The 21,197-nt window shown below is 45.1% G+C and overlaps 1 protein-coding gene across 3 annotated transcripts in view; it reads left to right on the top strand.

Annotated features, from left to right (window-relative positions):
• The window catches only part of ccser2a (coiled-coil serine-rich protein 2a), a 73,153-nt gene extending 55,237 nt beyond the window's left edge, over positions 1 to 17,916 (top strand). For 2 of the 3 annotated variants that reach the window (XM_064932573.1, XM_064932572.1), the window contains exons 6-11: positions 384 to 492; positions 800 to 989; positions 2,509 to 2,580; positions 2,662 to 2,754; positions 3,645 to 3,773; positions 15,339 to 17,916. In XM_064932573.1, the coding sequence (XP_064788645.1) occupies positions 384 to 492; positions 800 to 989; positions 2,509 to 2,580; positions 2,662 to 2,754; positions 3,645 to 3,773; positions 15,339 to 16,058 (1,313 nt within the window). In that variant the 3' untranslated portion in view covers positions 16,059 to 17,916. Of the gene's footprint in view, positions 1 to 383; positions 493 to 799; positions 990 to 2,508; positions 2,581 to 2,661; positions 2,755 to 3,644; positions 3,774 to 5,445; positions 5,572 to 10,488; positions 10,574 to 15,338 lie in introns of all 3 variants that reach the window. The other variant, XM_064932574.1, reaches the window with a different exon arrangement.
• Positions 17,917 to 21,197: the final 3,281 nt, after the last annotated feature.

The raw sequence follows: 21,197 nt of genomic DNA, 5'->3' as shown, positions 1-21,197 counted from the left end.
TTTTAACACAGCGCAGCAAGTCTTGAGCCCGGCACAATCAAATCAATTGCAGTAGGACTCCCTGTAATCATTTGTGTGTCTTAATTATTTAATCAAACAGTTTGCTTAAAGCATCAGACAAGCTCAGTGCATAATACAGTTGATTAAAAATATTTTGACCGATTTGATTCTTCGAAAGAACACTTGGTCGACAAAGATTTGTTTTTGTCGTGGACAGCCCTACTCCATTCCATTTATTCCATTTCAGCCTCCCACCAGCCTCCTCTGCTGTTTACATGCAACATATAGACCCACTATCACACACACACACACGCACACACACACACACTTCTAAGCTACCTTGTGGATGACCCATCTATCTATCCATCCATCCATCCATCTAGACGCTGATGAGATGGCCCATTCTGACCGCTCAGAGAGGGGGGGACGAAAGGGTCACTGGAGGAGGAGGCAGCCTCGCTGGAATGGACTAGACCACTTCCATAATGACAGGTGAGACTCAGCAGCTGTTCTACAGCATGAAAATGGCAAAAAAGACCAAACACAACATAGTCTACTAGGTGTGCTGTATTCATGAATATAAAGCTGCTGTGTGAAATATAATGGGCCATTATTGGATGTTTTCTGGATGAAGCCAGAGTGCATTTGGTAAGTGACTTAATTTTCCCATTTAAGCCTAGTCAATGTGGCAAAGGTCCTTCTCTTACTGCCTCTCCTCTTTCTATAATATAATAATAACACATGCTCCTCTTTTTCTCTCTCCTCTCTCTCTATTCTCTCTCTATCAATCCTCTCCCAGGGGTCCAGTGTTCCAGCAGTATGAGGGTTACACTTGTCATGGAGGGTTCATGGTTGGCCCCTGTCCTCTTCTTCCTGTAGGGAGACACGATGGCTACTCGGGGTCGCTGGACGAGCTCACACTTAAACACATGGCCCAGGACTGCAGCTCCGTGAAAAACAAGCTGCTCAAACTCAAGAGTTTATTACAGGTAACACACACACACACACACTCAAAGTCTCGAAGGCAGTCTTTAGGAACTCAATACAATTCCAATATAATCACTTAGTTGATTTGAGCTATTTACTGACTAAGCAAGTGGAAATCACATCTTGTCACTGGCGTCAGCTCCTTTTAGAATCAAATAGATTTAGCGTCCAATAAAATGTCACTTGATTAGGATAACTATAATGTCAGGTTAGAGTTTGTAATTTGCCAGACGGATGCTGCACATGTTTTGTTAAGCAGTAGATTTATAGGAGTTTATCACACATCAACATATCCAGGTGACAGAAGGCTTCAGAAGTTTAAAAGCAGTAGAAATATGCACTGCCACATGCCAGTCACAGTGACCCTTCAGACCTGTGTAGCAGAGATGCACTGGTTTAATCCATTTTGTGATGTAGAAAATAGCTGCTGGCTTTACTCTGAATGCCATGTCTCATGCCCATGTCTTGAGAGTGAGCAACAGTTAAGCTGTGGCACAGGGTTTTATTCTGTGTGTCAGTCATCTCTTCTTACCTGTTATTACTCCTGGAGCCAATCCTCCTCCCTTGTGGTTACCTGTGGTTCCTTAATCACTTAATAGATCTGTCAGATGAAGCGTTCCATTCAACAGAGACACAAACACACAGAGTCAGTGATGTGATGTGTGAGACAGTTAATCAGTAGTGTACAGCTTTTGATGGTACAGCGTCTCTGTCTGGCCCTGTAGGACCCCATTATCTATGTTAGTGTCAGGCTGGGTGATATTGGCTTTGCCCTCACAGCCCTCAGCACATTACATTCCTCCAAAACAAGTCAACTGTGCCCAAAGAGGGTCTGTGACATGACAAAGCACCACAGAGCACACTCTCTGTGATAGTAATTTGATTTGCTTGTCAGAGCCTAGAATATGTTAATTATCTCCAAAAAAGGGACATCTTTTATCGTGACCAAAGTGAGTATAAATGTGCATTATTTGCACCCATGTTTGTTTGACCTCTGACTGTGCAAAATGTAGAGATCGTAGCAAACGAGGGGGGTCATAACAGGCCTACCTAGGCAAGGTTCGTTACACTAAGTAATGCTGTTGCTGTTGATTATAGTCATCTAATTGCTAAATGACGAAAATGTCTAATTGAGAAAGTCTGAAAGTATGTCTGTCTGTTTGTTGTCTGTATTTAGCAGGGGAGTTTGGCTTTGGGCACCATTAGATGTTCTCTTCTTAATTATCTTTCTTTGGAGCTGTGACAATGTGCTTTTTGCAGCAGCTGTAGAATGGCGTTCTACTTTAATCGTAATTGTTCTCTCTGAGCTACGAGCAACTGGCTTTATCAGTGTACCCAACTGGCTATAGGCTAGCTAGAGCAAGGCCTGTCTACAGAATACATTACAGAAGAGGCTCCAAACTTAGTAGCAATTAGTAGTGTCATTATAATCAACTGTCAATATCCATACAGCTAGTCATGCTGTCTGCCCCCATGTAGTATAATTCAGAATACTGAAACGTGTGTGCTTCGTGTTTGTAGATGGAGGATGGAGGCCCAGAGCTTGTGAAAGAGGGCGAGGAGGTTGAGGAGGATAACAGCACAACTATACAGGTACAGTCAGCCACATCCAGGAACCAAGACAAGTAGCATTGTTAGCCGTGTTCAGAATGAACCACTGTTTATGTGTTCCAGTTGGAGGAGCTAATGAAGGAGGTGCGGGAGCTCAGGGAGGAGCTGAGGGATAAGGACAGGACAATCACGCAGCTCACACGACAGCAACAGGCGGTGAGTCTCCAGGAGGGGTCAGTGAGACAACGGCAGTCATTCTCTGCCAGTGCGTTTGCCTCCATCATAATGCAACACATTACACGTGGGAGTTGTGTTTCTACGAATTCCATAGTCAAGACACCGACATACTAACCTCAGTTATGTTTGCTGTCACATGGACCCATCAGTGTTGTGACGTTCATTAGTGTCCAGGGCCTAGTGTGCTCGTTAGGTAAACAACCAGACTGTCCACTGACATTATTCAAATTCCCTATGTAGAGCAATAGCAAATGTCAGAGCAACGTAAGGTACAGTAATGGCAAATGTCAGAGCAACATCAGTGTTCCAACCGCTCTAGTTCTCCCAATTAGGGGGAGGGGGAGAGGGGGAGATATAATAATAATTCATTACTATGGACAGAAATAGTAAGGAAGTTACTGACTGAATAGTAGATGAGAGAAAGAATAATAGAGAGAATGATATAATTAGCCAAATAGGGAGTAAGAAATAATGAATGCTCTGTGGGTTGAGCTGCCAGGAGTTCATGCAGATGTTCTGTTTTACTCATTAGCAAAGGGTGGTTGGTGTTGTTTTTATTGAACCATGAGGAGAGAGACAGACGTGGGTGTGTTGGCTTAATTGATTATATGAAGTTACCAATTGGATTGAATATTAACCTCCCCTCATCTGACCTTGGTGCTCCTGGAATGAATACATTATTTAATGACAAACTGTGAATTAGCAACTGATCCACTGCTATAGTCTAAAGTTGAAAACCCACTGGGAATGACCTCCATAGTATTAGAGTTAATAGGGTCTAGTAGTTTTGGAATACCAACTCACCTTAGTGGATCAGTTGTTATTGTATTTTCCTGATACATTAGTGGTAACTCTCTCTCCTGCCCCAGTCTGCTCATGCTGACCAGCCTGGGAGCTGTCACTGTCACCAGAGGGCACCATCGCTGGAAGAGGACAGACAGACGCACCAAGACAAGGCCACACAGACCCCCTGGAGAGGACAAGGAAACAGCCCTGCCGTGAGTACACCTGTATAATATATACCTGGAGAATGGAGACCCACAGCCAGTCTCATCTGTCCACTGCTAGTCAGTCATCAAGTCAGTCCATCACCTATAGTCCCCTTCCTCACACCCTATCTTCCCATTCAACTTACTCACTGGTACTACACCTCCAGATCCCCCACCCCATCACCATTGTCCTAAATGGTGGAACCACTTAATGGATAGTGAGACTGTCTGTGTGTTTGAGACAAGCCGTCAGCCCTCAGCCATCTACACACAAGGCAGGTGGGTGTAGTGGCTACCTCTTATCTTTCTACCTCTGTATTTGTCATTCTCGCTTATTCTTTCCTTATTTAATTATTATTGTTGTCACTCACTCACTCACTCACTCACTCACTCACTCACTCACTCACTCACTCACTCACTCACTCACACACTCACACACTCACACACTCACACACTCACACACTCACACACTCACACACTCACTCACTCACTCACTCACTCACTCACTCACTCACTCACTCACACACTCACTCACTCACACACTCACACACACTCACACACACTCACACACACTCACACACACTCACACTCACTCACACTCACTCACACTCACTCACACTCATTCACTCACTCACTCACTCACACACTCACACACTCACACACTCACACACTCACACACTCTTTCTCCACAGACAGTTCAAAGGGACTGTTGGAGCAGGTGGAACATTGGCCCAATATTTGACCTCTGATTAATTATTTCATTAATAAGATGAGGTCTAAGGGCGTTCCATAGTGGCATTGTGTGAGATAAGTCATGCTTCAATCACTGTACCTGCTAGCAACATGTGTCCCACATCCGAAGATACAGCCATAAACTGTAGACGGTTCTGATTGGAGAATCGCCATTGGCATCACATTCCATGTTGTATCCTCACTTTGCCTGCACACTGGTCTGTGTTTCACACCTGTTTGTCTAGCTAATCAGTCTTGCAGTAGAGGAAATGTGTGCGTGCAAAACCAGAACAAAACACTGGCATCCATATTAGATTTTGATTTGTGGAGGGGTGTGCATCTAAAAACGGGGTTTAATAGTTTCTTGTTCACTGATTGGCGATACAAATGCCGATTCTCCAATCAGAGCCGTCTATCAATTATGGATGATACTGATACTACTGATGATCAGGATGTTGTCAGGGCTTTCTGATCTCTTATGGGAGTCTTCTACACACCACACTTTGATAGATTTAACGTAGTCCACATTAACTACAGAAGATATGAATGGTACTCATGTTATGAGATATAACTCCCTATGGCTTAATTGATACACTGTTAATGCAATGCTGGGATTCGAGAGCGACAGAGAGAGATCGTGAGAGTGCGCATGTGTGCCTGGAGGTTCAGGATTGAAAGAGGACAGGAGAAGAGGTCTCTGAACAAAGGGCTTAGACAACAGGGGAATACCAAACGGCCTCATTAATAATGTAGAAAATCAAACAGGCAGGAAGAATAATAGAATGCAAAACCTTGTTTTGTCACACCAAGACAAAAGGCTAATTACTGTCTTCCTGTCTCTCCTCCTCAAACTTTTCTATTTTCTTTTCCTCCTTCTCTCCTTTCCCCTCCCTTTCTATCATTATCGAAGTGGTAATTAGACACTATGCTCTTGTCATCCTGTCAGCAGGAGGGAGAGAGGGAGAGAGGTAGAGAGAGAGAGAGAGAGACCCCAGAGATTCCACACTCACCGCCCTGCCCCCAGCTACCACCAGAACGCAGCTGCATTGTAAATCAACTTCATATTATCAGACAGGTGCAAATTTAATTGCCAGAACTACCGAAGTAAACAGTTGTGTACAGACCTGGGTTGTATCACTTTTCTTGGTGCTGTCCTCAGTCTAGCGAAATACTTTTCATCTAGTGGATGATACAAGGTACTTCAGGACACTGCTAGCAGAACTGCTAATGCCTTGATCATTTGTAAGGAGCAATGACACCATGCTCCACAAATAAGGCCTCAGACCAGTTTGTAAGATGAAAGGGGAAGTGAACACTTTACTAGTATAACTGCTTGTGCTTTGCTTCATCATGAACAAATCAACAGCAGTATGCACACCTTATTACTGCTTCACACTGACATGCTAGACCAAGACACTGTTAGCATGCTAATGACATCATGATGAAAGACAAATCCATCTAATAACGGGTCCATCTACTTGTGTGCTTGAGGCCCAGACAAAATCAGTGGACATGTGGGGCAGAACATGGCTAATGAACTGAATGTTTTCTTCTCACAATTTGAATCAGACGAGGTGCAACTAATGAAAGTGTCATTACAAATGTGTGAGAGGGTTATTGTTAAATAGGTTGATGATTTGAAATAGTTCAGGGAATGGGATACATACGAAAGCCCAGGCCCAGACAAAATAGTGTTAAAGTTCTGTACTGAACAATTATCTGGTGTTTTTACAATTTCCAATCCTCCCTCATCTAGCAACACCTGCCACTGTGGTGGAACAACTCAACAAGTATACCCATTCCTAAAGAATCTAATACCTCTGTGCTGAATGACAACTGCCCTGTTGCCTTGACATCCTTAGTAATGAAATGCTTTGCGGAAATTGTGAAAAGTCATGTCCTCGACCCTTTTCATTTAGTCTATCAGCCCAGCAGAGGAGTTGATTTTGCCGTTCTTACGCTCCTCCACATGATCTATAGATATCTAGAGGGCACCAAATCCCATGTCAGAGTTCTGTTTGTTGACATTCTGCCTTTAACACAACCCAGCCGTACATTCTGGCACAGAGACTCACTTGTAAGGGACTTCTTCTTAGATGGGGGTGGGGGATTGTGGCTGTTGGACTTCCTGAGCCAGAGGTCAAGGTGGGTCCCTGTGTATCAGACCAACGCACCACCAAGACAGGCTCCCCACAGGGATGTGTTTTGTCCCCACTCCTGTACATCTTGTACAGCAAGTATTCACTTTCTTAAAACGTTTTGTATTGTTTGTTGTTTTGGCAATGCCATTGTCAGACAGAAAATATGCTGCGAAGCAGCAAGCAAGGTACTTGGAGTCAAACAGACAGGCCTGGATGAGATCTTCAAGGTCAGGGCCCTCAGCAAGGCTCACAAAATACTTTTAGACCCAAACCACCCCCTGTACCTGGACTTTGAACTACTCACCTCTGGGTGCAGGTATAGGACACCCCCGGCATGAAAAACAGAAATGGACAATCATTTGTGTCAGGTGTGATATACCTTCTAAACAGCTCTGGTTAATGTTCCGATCTTATCCACCCAGTAAGGTCAGCAGGCTGGTCTTCTTTCATCGGTATACACTGTATGTAACTGTTATTAATTTTTTATTGTCAATTTGTATTTAAACACTACTTTAAGCGTGTACATGATACTGCAACAATATTTCACTGGGACAATAAAGTCAGTAAAGTAAAAGTGTTCCCCCTGAACTGTCAGACATGGGAAGTAGCTACGTCTTCACCCCAGAATGTTAGATGAAGATGGGAAAGCTCTCCCTGATCTGCAGACAGCCCAATAAAAATGCCAGTCACTGTCAGCTCTAGGCAAGCCCAGGCCCCCTTTCCCATTTCAAACTTTCCTTTCTGCAAATGAAGCCGTGGCAGGTGGCCATGCAGAAGGGTTCTGCTGTAATTGTGTTGTACAAGAATGACAGGGAGGAGGTTGATCAGAAACCTCATTTCTTATCCACTTCCCTAACCGTGGGGGTCTTTGAAAAAGCGCGGGGCCCCCCAGGGAGTCCAATCTCTTTCACCCTAGATGCATATATGTCCCTCTCGGCTTCAGGAGATTTGAGCAATTTAAGAGCCGGCACCAAACAGTCAGGAGAACCTGTTGACTGTCATCTCTGGTTAACGTAGCGCCTGCGGCCGCCCCTCCACTCCTCTTTTACCCAGAATGCTTTTATGTTTATGCCCAGTTTGGGACTCTTCAGGTGGGATTGGGACGGTTATTGAGGACAGGCATTCGCCCTCACACACAGACAAACATTCTGTCTGATTATTCAGTGCTAAACGTAATAGACTGTGAGAAGGAGCGAGTGAGAGAGACACCGATTGAAAATAAAGAAGTATTGGAGAGAGTTTCACATAAGTACAACATGCATTTTAACTTGTATGCCTTTCAAAAGTGTTATGTTTTTGCATTGACATCCTAGAGCAGGGAAACAGACAGTGAGGATGTAAGAGGAGACAAAAAACAGACAGAGTGAGCGATGTGGTCTTGGTGGTAGCGGTGGGAGGAACAGTGGGGTACAATTGATTCGGGCTACTTGCTGTCTGCTGACTGACATTGATGTCTGTCCCTGGCTGCAGAGTGAAATGGAGAGATTGGGTTGATAACCCTTCCTTCTTCCTCCCTGCACTCCTTCACCTGGAAATGAGAAGTCAAATTAAGCACTAGTTCTGCAACAGGGTGACTGGCTTTACAATATGTGACTCTACCTTTCTTACTTTTGTAGATGGTCTTTACAAAGTCGAAAAGTCATGCCACTAACGTTAGCATGTTGACAGGGTGTGTGTTTTTTCATGCTCGTCGACGTCATGCTTCCTACTCACACAATCGCTCATAACATGGCTGGATGTCTTGTGGAGAAAACAGTGTCTGTCAGTGTGTGTCAGTCAGTGTGTGTGTCAGTTTCAGTCAGTGTGTGTGTGTCAGTTTCAGTCTGTGTGTCAGTTTTAGTCAGTGTGTGTGTCAGTTTGTGTGTCAGTTTCAGTCAGTGTGTGTTTCAGTCAGTTTGTGTGTCAGTTTCAGTCAGTGTCCGTGCGTGTCAGTTTCAGTCAGTGTCCGTGTGTGTCAGTTTCAGTCAGTGTGTGTCAGTTTCAGTCAGTGTCCGTGCGTGTCAGTTTCAGTAAGTGTCCGTGTGTGTCAGTTTCAGTCAGTGTCAGTGTGTGTCAGTTTCAGTCCGTGTGTGTCCGTTTCAGTCAGTTTCAGTCAGTGTCAGTGTCAGTGTGTGTCAGTTTCAGTCAGTGTGTGTGTCAGTTTCAGTCAGTGTGTGTGTGTCAGTTTCAGTCTGTGTGTCAGTTTTAGTCAGTGTGTGTGTCAGTTTGTGTGTCAGTTTCAGTCAGTGTGTGTTTCAGTCAGTTTGTGTGTCAGTTTCAGTCAGTGTCATTGTGTGTTAGTTTCAGTCGGTGTGTGTCAGTTTCAGTCGGTGTGTGTCAGTTTCAGTCAGTGTGTGTCAGTTTCAGTCAGTGTCCGTGTGTGTCAGTTTCAGTCAGTGTCCGTGTGTGTCAGTTTCAGTCAGTGTCCGTGTGTGTCAGTTTCAGTCAGTGTCAGTGTGTGTTAGTTTCAGTCAGTGTGCGTGTCAGTTTCAGTCAGTGTCGGTGTGTGTCAGTTTCAGTCAGTGTCATTGTGTGTTAGTTTCAGTCGGTGTGTGTCAGTTTCAGTCAGTGTGTGTCAGTTTCAGTCAGTGTGTGTCAGTTTCAGTCCGTGTGTGTCAGTTTCAGTCAGTGTCCGTGTGTGTCAGTTTCAGTCAGTGTCCGTGTGTGTCAGTTTCAGTCAGTGTCCGTGTGTGTCAGTTTCAGTCAGTGTCAGTTTCAGTCAGTGTCAGTGTGTGTTAGTTTCAGTCAGTGTGTGTGTCAGTTTCAGTGAGTGTCAGTGTGTGTTAGTTTCAGTCAGTGTCGGTGTGTGTTAGTTTCAGTCAGTGTGTGTGTCAGTTTCAGTCAATGTGTGTCAGTGTGTGTGTTAGTGTGTGTGACTGTCAGTGTGTGTGTCAGTCAGTGTCCGTGTGTGTCAGTCAGTGTGTGTGTCAGTGTGAGTGTCAGTGTGAGTGTCATTCAGTGTCAGTGTGAGTGTCATTCAGTGTCAGTGTGAGTGTCATTCAGTGTCAGTGTGTGTGTCATTCAGTGTCAATGTCAGTCAGTGTCAGTGTGAGTGTGAGTGTCAGTGTGTGTGTCAGTTTCAGTCATGTCCGTGTGTGTCAGTTTCAGTCAGTGTCAGTGTGTGTTAGTTTCAGTCAGTGTGTGTCAGTCAATGTGTGTGTGTGTGTGTGTGTGTTAGTGTGTGTGACTGTCAGTGTGTGTCAGTGTGTGTGTCAGTCAGTGTGTGTGTCAGTGTGAGTGTCATTCAGTGTCAGTGTGAGTGTCATTCAGTGTGTGTGTGTCAGTCATTGTCAGTGTGTGTGTGTCAGTCATTGTCAGTGTGTGTGTCAGTCAGTGTCTGTCAGTCAGTGTCTCTGGCAGTGTCTGTCAGTCTGTGTGTGTGTGTGTGTGTGTGTGTGTGTGTGTGTGTGTGTGTGTGTGTGTGTGTGTGTGTGTGTGTGTGTGTGTGTGTGTGTGTGTGTGTGTGTGTGTGTGTGTGTGTGTGTGTGTGTGTGTGTGTGAGTCAGTGGCAGTGTGTTTGTGAGTCAGTGTCTGTGTGTGTGTGTGCGTCAGTGTCTGTCTGTCAGTGTTAGTGTCTATCTGTCAATGTCTGTCTGTGTCAGTGTGTGTGTGAGTCAGTGTGTGTGTGTGTGTGTGTGCGTGAGTCATTGTCAGTGTGTCTGTCAGTCAGTGTGTGTGTCAGTGTGTGTGTGAGTCAGTGTCTGTGTGTGTCAGTGTCTGTCTGTCAGTGTTGGTGTCTGTCTATCAGTGTCTGTCTGTGTCAGTGTGTGTGTGAGTCAGTGTCTGTGTGTGTGTGAGTCAGTGTTTGTGTGTCAGTCAGTGTCTGTGTGTGTCAGTGTATGTCACGCCTCCTTTGTCTTTTCTCTGTGCAGGGTGTGCTGCCCGCCCCCTTCCTCTCCCCCTGGCAGAGCCAGTACCAGGGTCCGCCCCGCACCAGCATGCCCCAGCGCAGACAGAGTGAGTCACTAACCCAACCCCCCGCTGACCCTCTCACTTACCCTTCTGTCTTCTTCTCTGCTCCCCTCAATTATCCCGTGTCTCTGCCCCCTTGACATGTTTCTCTCTATCATTACTTTCTTCCTTTAATATGATCTACCCATTAACACTTGAATTCAGTTAGGAGGGTGAGTGGTGTTCAGTTCAGTCACCTGTGTGTTTGGGGAAATCAGTTGGTAGCAAGGTTGAGTGAGCAAACGCAACGGGTAGTTTTAGTAAATTGACTTGGATCGTTATCAGACCCCCTAGTGTAAAGGAACAAGACTAGCTAATGCTTGGATGAGTTCAGTGACAGGGAGTCAAGACTCCGAAGAAGGATGCGTTTCCACAACCTGGGGCAGTCTATTGGCTGCTCTTGTATTAGGATTGACAAACATAATGTGGCAATCCAACTGGACAATCAAAGGGGTGCATTGACAGAGTTATGAGTCCACACACGATATTATCCTGCGTTTAGATGAGGGACGCAAAAGCAGTTATACCAGTCGGCATTGCGACGGCAAAAGCAAACGAGCACGATGGAATGCGTTGCTATGGTGATTTCAGTAACCTCAATGGCATTGACCGTCATGCTCTTATTGAAAACAACGACATCGGGTTTGCCGTCTACCTCGTACCATGTAAACACAGAATGAGAGTGAGAAAGATGGAGAGAGATGAAAGAGGGAGCTGTTTTAATGTGTTGTAGCCAAATGCACTGGATTGAGCTTGTTTGCAATTAACCATTTAACCCTTGAATTCAGGTGTGATGTAAGTATGTCTGTCTTTTTCTGTGCCTGAATGGGACACTGAGTCATCATGATGGAGTGGTTATTGGTCAAGGTATTTGTCTGTGAAAATGTGGATGCCAGTGAAGATGTCATCACTCAAGTGCTCCTTTTCTGCTACCTTACTATCTTAACCCTGTTTTAATCCTGTGTGTGTGTCTCTCTCCTCTCAGGCTGCCTTCTGCTCGTCTTTCTCATCTGTCTATCGATCTCTCTCTCATCCCATCTTTCTCTCTCTCTCTCCCTCTCTCTTGCTCTCTCTCTCTCTCTCTTGCTCTCTCTCTCTGGGAATACCTTGTCAATGTTCTTTCTCTCTCTCTCTCTGGGAATACCTTGTCAATGTTCTTTCTCTCCCTCTGCCTCTCTCTCTCTCTCTCTCTGGGAATACCTTGTCAATGTTCTTTCTCTGCCTCTCTCTCTCTCTCTCTCTCTGGGAATACCTTGTCAATGTTCTTTCTCTCCCTCTGCCTCTCCCATAATGTCTTTGGCAAGGAATGGAGCACGTTGTGCATTACATCACTGACAAAGCGTGGTACAGTAACCGTCTAACCATCACCCTGGGCCCTGCACGCTGGCGTAGCATGACGTGGCACAATGAAAGCATGCCAGTGTTGATGTGCATCTGCATGCCTTGGGTTGAGTTTGGAGTCTACCTTGTCTTCCTGCTGGGCCTGCATTGCTCTGTTAAATGATAATGCATGCATCAATAAACATCTACTGTATTTTTAAATTGGCTTTCAAAAAAAAGTACAACTCCTGAACAAGGCCACATGTATTTGAAGCCCCATTATCGCTGTTGTCAGCTTTCGCTGTCCCACTATGTAATCACAAACAGTTTAGCTAAGCCAGCAGTCGACAAATGAAAGCAATCAGGCTTCTCTCCCCCTGTATCATTGGCTCTAATCTGAGCAGTGTAATATAGACAAAATTGAAATTGCCACTATTTTCGCAGCAATCAATATACGATTGTGCACTAAACTAGAGCTGAAATAGATAATGATCATCATTGGCAATATTCAGAGGGTTATAATAGGGGGATTTCCAGGGAGCTAAATTAGTATAATTTTTCAATTCCACAATATCTAGGTCCTTCTGCACTCATTATGCTTAAATCACTGTAGTTTTATTGACACAGTGGGATGGGTTGTTGAGATTGGTTTGATAGCCCGGGCAGATACTTGTAAATGGTGTTATAAAGGGATGTCCTATTGTACTTCATAGACAGTCCACTCAAAATCACAGACGTAGAACCTCTTATTTATACACTGGCCACTCCTGTGGGATAGAAAACTGTTCACTCGATTTCTCATTTAATTACACATTTCTGCTTTAGATTTCAATATGGTGTGCTATTTTTTCATACATACAATACATCAGCAAAAGTATGTGGACACCCCTTCAAATTAGTGGATTTAGCTATTTCAGCCACACCCGTTGCTGACAGGTGTATAAAATTTGAGCACACAGCCATGCAATCTCCATAAACAAACATTGGCAGTAGAATGGCCTTACTAAAGAGCTCAGTGACTTTCAACGTGGCACCATCATAGGATGCCACCTTTCCAACAAGTCAGTCTGTCAATCTTTTGCCTCAGGAAGCAACGTCAGCACAGGAACTGTTTCGTCGGGAGCTTCATGAAATGGGTTTCCATGGCCGAGCAGCCACACACAAGCCTAAGATCACCACACGCAATGCCAAGCGTCAGCTAGAGTTGTGTTGAGCCATTGGACTCTGGAGCAATGGAAACATGCTTTCTGGTGTGATGAGTCACACTTCACCATCTGGCAGTCTGACGGACGAATCTGGGTTTGGTGATGCCAGGAGAACGCTACATTCCCCAATGCATAGTGCCAACTGTAAAGATTAGTGGAGGAGGAATAATGGTCTGGGGCTTATTTTTTATTGTTCGGGCTTGGCCCCTTAGTTCCAGTGAAGGGAAATCTTAATGCTACAGCATACAATGGCATTCCAGATGATTCTGTTCTTCCAACTTTGTGGAAACAGTTTGGGGAAGGCCCTTTCCTGTTTCAGCATGACAATGCCCCCTTGCACAAAGCGAGGTCCATACATTAATGATTTGTCGACAGTTGGTGTGGGAGAACTTGACTGGTCTGCATAGAGCCCTGACCTCAACCCCATCGAACACATTTGGAACACCGACTGCGAGCCATGCCTAATCGCCCAACATAAGTGCCCAACTTCACTAACGCCCTTGTGGCTGAATGGAAGCAAGTCCCCACAGCAATGTTCCAACATCTCGTGGAAATCCTTCCCAGAAGAGTGGAGGCTGTTTTAGCAGCAAAGGGGGGGGGGGGTACAGGGGACCAACTCCATATTTTAATGCCCAAGACTTTGGAATGAGATGTTCGACAAGAGGTGTAAACATACTTTTGGTGATGTAATGTATTTTGTTACATTTGTTCTTTTTGGTGGTTGTGCTTGTCAATGTCTAGAATGTTATCAAAAATTAATTGCAGGAAGGAGGTACTCATGGTAATCTAATAAAAAGCATAATCACCAAAGACAATCATGATGTTTACCATATACATATTGATGTAGTACGGGAGATGACCACCAGGTGGAGCTGTGGGCCTAGTCATCCCATTGCCTCTGTCAGGTTACTGCTGGAACAGACGCCTCCCTGGTCTCCTGTTGGATGTTTGAGGTGGACTGCCTTGGCCAGACCAGGGCCATCATAAGTATGTTCCCTTTGGTTTAGGAGGGATTCACACAGAGCAGGGTTGGGCTCAATTCAGTTTGTAGGCAGTCAATTCAGGAAGTAAACCAACAATACAATTCAATAATCGAAATAGGATAATTCTTTTTAATGACTTCTCAATAAACTGAAAGGTAGAAGCACATTTTTTTTCTCCTGATTTTAAATTCAAATCACTTCCTGAATTGACTGCCCAACCCAGCCCCACCCTGACACATGGCCCTGGAGCACAACTAGAGTACTGACTCATGCTAGATCATAAAGATGGCAGCCTCCTAAGGATTTGTAGGATTTAGGAGGATGATCATCACAAGATAGTCCCTTTTTATTGACTGCAGGTTCACAGACAATAAAGGACTTGAATGCATGAACTTGTTAAGGACTAGGAGCAGAGGAGGCTGGTGCAAGGAGCTATGGGAGGACTGGCTCATTGTAATGGCTAGAATGGAATACATGGAACAGTATAAAACATATGGAAACCGCTTGTTTGGCTCCGTTCCATGTATTCCATTCCAGTCACTGCAATGAGCCAGTCCTCCTATAGCTCCTCCCAACAGCCACCTTTGACTAGGATGTATATAAGCCTACAGACCAGTTAGTATACCAGTCTGTTTTATGTCTACAGACATCTGGTTGATGTATGATCCTCAGGCTGTCTGAGATACACAACATCAAGCCTTCATTCCCCTCTCCCTGGATATCACCACAGGATAAAGAAGAGTGGAGTATGGTTGCCCTCAAAACCCTGCTCTAACCATGGCCTTTCCTTGCTCCAGCCTGGTTCTCTCCCGACAGGAGAATAATCTCATACCACATACTAACTGATAGGTCACCCTGAACTCAGGACCCACAGCTAGCAGCCAGCTGTGCTCTTCCCCGACTCTACCCAGTGTTAGATCTGCTGTTTGTCTGATGCACTGGCCTGTGCTAGGTGGGAGGGAGGACCACTGTTTGACTACTGCTACTACTACTCTCACTGATTGTTAGAGAGTACAAACAAGTCCTCAGGGCAAAGAATCTTGGCTCGCTGTCCACAGTCTACAGTTTTCACCCATTTTTAAGGGCAAGTTTTTGTTCCAAGAATGAATTGAAAAGGTGAATGGGGAAACCTCAACTGAAATTGTAGATAGAATACATTTACATTGTAAATGAACATCTTCATCAATTATAGACCTTTAAGAAGGATAACTCACTACTGGTGAATTGATAATAATGTGTATGTTTTTTGTTTTTCTTCCATAGCTTCAAATACTACAGCCTTCCAGCCCCAGCCACCACGAGCACCTCACCCAGGAAAGACTAGTAAAAACAGCCCTCACCGAGGGCCACAGTGAACCCCAGAGAAGGAGGAGCAGGGGAGATGGGTCCCCTTGCACAGACTCTGACCGCCCTGCTAGAAGCCCGGCCAGGGGTGTCGACACTCCCCCAGTGCCCAACCCAGACGAGTTGAGTGTGCTACTCAGCACCCAGCTCAACATCAATGACAGAGAAGGGCCTGGGACCACCCCCAGCCCTACCCAGGGGCTCCCTGCAGCCAGCAGCACAGCAACAGGAGCGCTGTCCAGGCCAGGCGGGGGGCAGCGAGCCTCTCCAGAGGGCCCTGGCTGCCCTCGCGTCCTGCAGCGGCCTCGCCTCCACAAGCGTGTGTCTGTCCCAGCTCTGCCTCAGAGGTACACTAATGGCTCTCTTCTCCGATCAAGCTCTATAGGACTGCTGGCCAACCACAGGACCAAGCAGCTGCCACCTCCCTCCAGGGGTCTACCCTGCTTCAATTCTGGTCCCCAGGCAGTGGGCCCCTCCCTGGGCCGCGGTGTGCTTGCTCAGCCCCGCACGCTGGGGGTTAGGAGGGACCTCGAGAGCACCAGCCCTCCTAGTCTGGAAATGCTAGACCTGGGACTTCTCAGAGCTAGAGTCCTGGTTCCCCCCATCCTGTCACGCCTCCCCAAGCCAAAGATCCATTGAAGAGTTCACATCATCAAACATATTGTATACTATACTGTATAACATCTCTCCTCTTCCACAGCCTCATGGTTATGACTGAGATACGTGGAGGGACTGTTTCTAACTGACAAATCTCCTTCATAAATTGTCCAGTTACTTACTTAGCAGCATTTCATTGCACATAGTCATTATTTTTATATATATGACAAACATTCATATTTTTTATTTGGTAATCTCACTTGTGTGTTTTCTTTAAGAACGCCAAGACTGTACAGAATGTTCCGGTCAACTCTACTCACACGGGTCCTTCCTCTGGAACAGCAGAAAATGGTTTGACCATGGTCTTCCATGACATCAGCAATGTTACATTTCCCCCAGAGGGTAAACATAGAATGACAGAAAAAAAGTGTGGTGGGGGGGGATAAGGAGTGGAGCTTTCTGCTCAAACAGGGAAGTGGATTGAATGAAGAATCATTCAAAGAAAGAGGCTCAAACATAAACAGAATTATCCTGAATCAACCGCAGTTCATCTTGTCATCCTATTCCACCTCTATGAGTATGTAAGGTGATGTGTGTCTGTGTGGGTGCTCTCCCTTTCCTTTAAGATCAACATTAGTGTTTATTGTATTTTGAGTTTAGAGCTAAGGTCAGTTTGAGGATTTGAGGGTTATGTTTATCTCCTCTTCAGAATAGTGGTTAACGTTTGGATGCATCCAGACATGAAGAGTGTGTTTAACAGTTTCTGACAGACTATGGCAGCTTCCATGAATGTGGGCTATGGCTGTAAGTTAATGCCTCTGGCACTCTCTGTTTTACAGTACCCATTAATACCATGCACACATGAAACACACACACACACACACAAAATACTCTCACCACTTTGGCGCTGTCCATAAATTCAAATCACTGTACACAGTAGTGTTGTTTCAAGTAATGTATTACAGTTAGCTAGATGGTCAACAGTGTCTTGTTTTTTCATTTAGTATAAATCCGACTGACTGAGAGACACACACACTTCTGGAAAGTTCTCATAGGGACATTGATCCATCTGTCCCCTACAGCAAGACAAGATGGGTGCCAGTGTGGTCCTTGGGGACTGAGCTGAGCCCAGGTGATGACAGGACTGTGTGTGTGTGTGTGTGTGTGTGTGTGTGTGTGTGTGTGTGTGTGTGTGTGTGTGTGTGTGTGTGTGTGTGTGTGTGTGTGTGTGTGTGTGTGTGTGTGTGTGTGTGTGTGTGTGTGTGTGTGTGTGTCTTGTCTGTTTTGTGGGAGAGAGAATATTTGTGTTTGCCATGGTGAGATGTCCCATGCCATCCGGACCTGTCAGTCAATACTGCTTGGTAATTCCAAACAGAGAAATCAATAGGACCTTGGTTTTTAGTGAGAAGGGAGGATGTGTGTGAGTCTCTAGATACACCAATCTGGCAGTGTTTTCATTGGGTGTGTGTGTGTGCCAGGTGTACAGTATGTGTCCACAGGCCACAGAAATAAAGCCAGGGAGAAAGGGTAATGCTGTTCTCTCCATCAGCCAATCAATAGCTTTCATCAATTATTCTAAAGCAGGAGTATAACTATCTCGGGGGTCCAACAGGTCGATCTCGCATCCCGTACTCTGCCATGATGTGCACTCGGCCTAAACAGATAAATCGCTAGCCAAACACATTCGTCTCTTGCTAGGTGTGCACTTGAATTAAAGGGGAATCACACTCAAACGTATACATTTGTTATTTTTTTTCATGACCTTAAAATTTTTATTTTGATGTGATTTATGCATTGACATGGACTCTGAACATCCAATGTTGTTGTTTTTCGATAAGTAATTGTAATTGTCTAAGTGAAACAACAGAAAAAATAAGCAAATAAATAAGCATTTTTTGAAGTAGATCTCATGTTATAAATTGCTGGAGACCCCTGAGCTAGCTAAACCAGAACAAAGAGCCCACACTGCAACTGTAACAGTGTAACTTTAGTCCATCCCCTAGCCCCGACCCAGGTTCGAACCAGGGACCCTCTGCACACATCAACCACAGTCACTCACAAAGCATCATTACCCATCGTGCCACAAAAGCCGCGGTCCTTGCAGAGCAAGGGGAACCACTACTTCAAGGTCTCAGAGCAAGTGTCGTCACCGATTGAAACGCTATTAGCGCGCACCACCGCTAACTAGCTAGCCATTTCACATCGGTTACACAACAAAACAAGAGGACTTAATTAGCCATTTCTAACACGTTCTCTTTCGTGGCAAAACTAGCAAGCCTTGTTCATCGTGTTAGTTAATGGAACATAGCTGCCTGCCTATCATCATTAGGATATTATGCTTTACTTGTTTGTAGTTGTTGTTAAAGATTACATATTTGATGCAATTGTGCAGGTTCAGTTGAGGATAGGGTTGTCCACTCTGCTGTTTGGTTGTCTGTCAATGCTTTGGGCTTACTCTGATCACATTTCTAACAAAATGGGGGTTAAGTAATATTTGTAAATCTACCTACACTGTTAATGCAACAGGACTAGAGTTCCCTCCTGTTTCTCCACTACTTACACATAAACCACTAGACGTTTACACACCAGTTAACTCATTTGCTGATTACTTACTTAGTTACTAAAGTGTACAACCGTTACAACCGTTGTGAGAGGTATTTGTCTATCTTCAATGCTTAGCATTTCTTGTTTCTGTATTTCATTTCAAGTCACGTATCCACCCATCCTGCTGTAATACATTATCCCATTGCATAACATGCAATATTGTAAGAAACAACAGCTATATTAACCAATATAGATACTGATATTGAAGCAACGCTATATACAGTGCCTTGCGAAAGTATTCGGCCCCCTTGAACTTTGCGACCTTTTGCCACATTTCAGGCTTCAAACATAAAGATATAAAACTGTATTTTTTTGTGAAGAATCAACAACAAGTGGGACACAATCATGAAGTGGAACGACATTTATTGGATATTTCAAACTTTTTTAACAAATCAAAAACTGAAAAATTGGGCGTGCAAAATTATTCAGCACCTTTACTTTCAGTGCAGCAAACTCTCTCCAGAAGTTCAGTGAGGATCTCTGAATGATGCAATGTTGACCTAAATGACTAATGATGATAAATACAATCCACCTGTGTGTAATCAAGTCTCCGTATAAATGCACCTGCACTGTGATAGTCTCAGAGGTCCGCTAAAAGCGCAGAGAGCATCATGAAGAACAAGGAACACACCAGGCAGGTCTGAGATACTGTTGTGAAGGAGTTTAAAGCCGGATTTGGATAGAAAAAGATTTCCCAAGCTTTAAACATCCCAAGGAGCACTGTGCAAGCGATAATATTGAAATGGAAGGAGTATCAGACCACTGCAAATCTACCAAGACCTGGCCGTCCCTCTAAACTTTCAGCTCATACAAGGAGAAGACTGATCAGAGATGCAGCCAAGAGGCCCATGATCACTCTGGATGAACTGCAGATATCTAAAGTTGAGGTGGGAAATTCTTTCCATAGGACAACAATCAGTCGTATATTGCACAAATCTGGCCTTTATGGAAGAGTGGCAAGAAGAAAACCATTTCTTAAAAATATCCATAAAAAGTGTTGTTTAAAGTTTGCCACAAGCCACCTGGGAGACACACCAAACATGTGGAAGAAGGTGCTCTGGTCAGATGAAACCAAAATTGAACTTTTTGACAACAATGCAAAACGTTATGTTTGGCGTAAAAGCAACACAGCTCATCACCCTGAACACACCATACCCACTGTCAAACATGGTGGTGGCAGCATCATGGTTTGGGCCTGCTTTTCTTCAGCAGGGACAGGGAAGATGGTTAAAATTGATGGGAAGATGGATAGAGCCAAATACAAGACCATTCTGGAAGAAAACCTGATGGAGTCATGCAAAAGACCTGAGACTGGGACGGAGATTTGTCTTCCAACAAGACAATGATCCAAAACATAAAGCAAAATCTACAATGGAATGGTTCAAAAATAAACATATCCAGGTGTTAGAATGGCCAAGTCAAAGTCCAGACCTGAATCCAATCGAGAATCTGTGGAAAGACCTGAAAACTGCTGTTCACAAATGCTCTCCATCCAACCTCACTGAGCTCGAGCTGTTTTGCAAGGAGGAATGGGAAAAGGTTTCAGTCTCTCGTGTGCAAAACTGATAGAGACATACCCCAAGCAACTTACAGCTGTAATCGCAGCAAAAGGTGGCGCTACAAAGTATTAACTTAAGGGGGCTGTCACGCCTTGGTCTTAGTATTTTGTGTTTTCGTTAATTAGTTGGTCAGATCTGCCAGTCTGCCAGACTCTTCCAGATCTGCCAGTCAGCCAGACGCTTCCAGATCTGCCAGTCAGCCAGACTCTTCCAGATCTGCCAGTCAGCCTGACTCTTCCAGATCTGCCAGTCTTCCAGATCTGCCAGTCTGCCAGACTCTTCCAGATCTGCCAGTCTGCCAGACTCTTCCAGATCTGCCAATCTGCCAGACTCTTCCAGATCTGCCAGACTCTTCCAGATCTGCCAGTCTCCAGATCTGCCAGTCTGCCAGACTCCAGATTCCCAGATCTGCCAGTCTGCCAGACTCTTCCAGATCTGCCAGTCTGCCAGACTCTTCCAGATCTGCCAGATCAGTCTGCCAGACTCTTCCAGATCTGCCAGTCTCCAGATCTTCCAGATCTGCCAGTCTGCCAGACTCTTCCAGATCTGTCAGCAGATCTGCCAGTCTGCCAGACTCTTCCAGATCTGCCAGTCTGCCAGACTCTTCCAGATCTGCCAGATCTGCCAGTCTGCCAGACTCTTCCAGATCTGCCAGTCTGCCAGACTCTTCCAGATCTGCCAGTCAGACTCTTCCAGATCTTCCAGATCTGCCAGACTCCAGATCTGCCAGTCTGCCAGACTCCAGATTCCAGATCTGCCAGACAGATCTGCCAGTCTGCCAGACTCTTCCAGATCTGCCAGTCTGCCAGATCTGCCAGACTCTTCCAGATCTGCCAGTCTGCCAGACTCTTCCAGATCTGCCAGTCTGCCAGACTCTTCCAGATCTGCCAGTCAGCCAGACTCTTCCAGATCTGCCAGTCTGCCAGATCTGCCAGTCTTCCAGATCTGCCAGTCTGCCAGACTCTTCCATATCTGCCAGTCTGCCAGACTCTTCCAGATCTGCCAGATCTGCCAGTCT

Source organism: Oncorhynchus masou, chromosome 23 (genome assembly GCF_036934945.1).
Source record: "Oncorhynchus masou masou isolate Uvic2021 chromosome 23, UVic_Omas_1.1, whole genome shotgun sequence".
Lineage (NCBI taxonomy): Eukaryota > Metazoa > Chordata > Actinopteri > Salmoniformes > Salmonidae > Oncorhynchus > Oncorhynchus masou.
The sequence above is the reverse complement of the archived record's forward strand: the minus strand, read 5'-3'. Positions and strand labels throughout refer to the sequence as shown.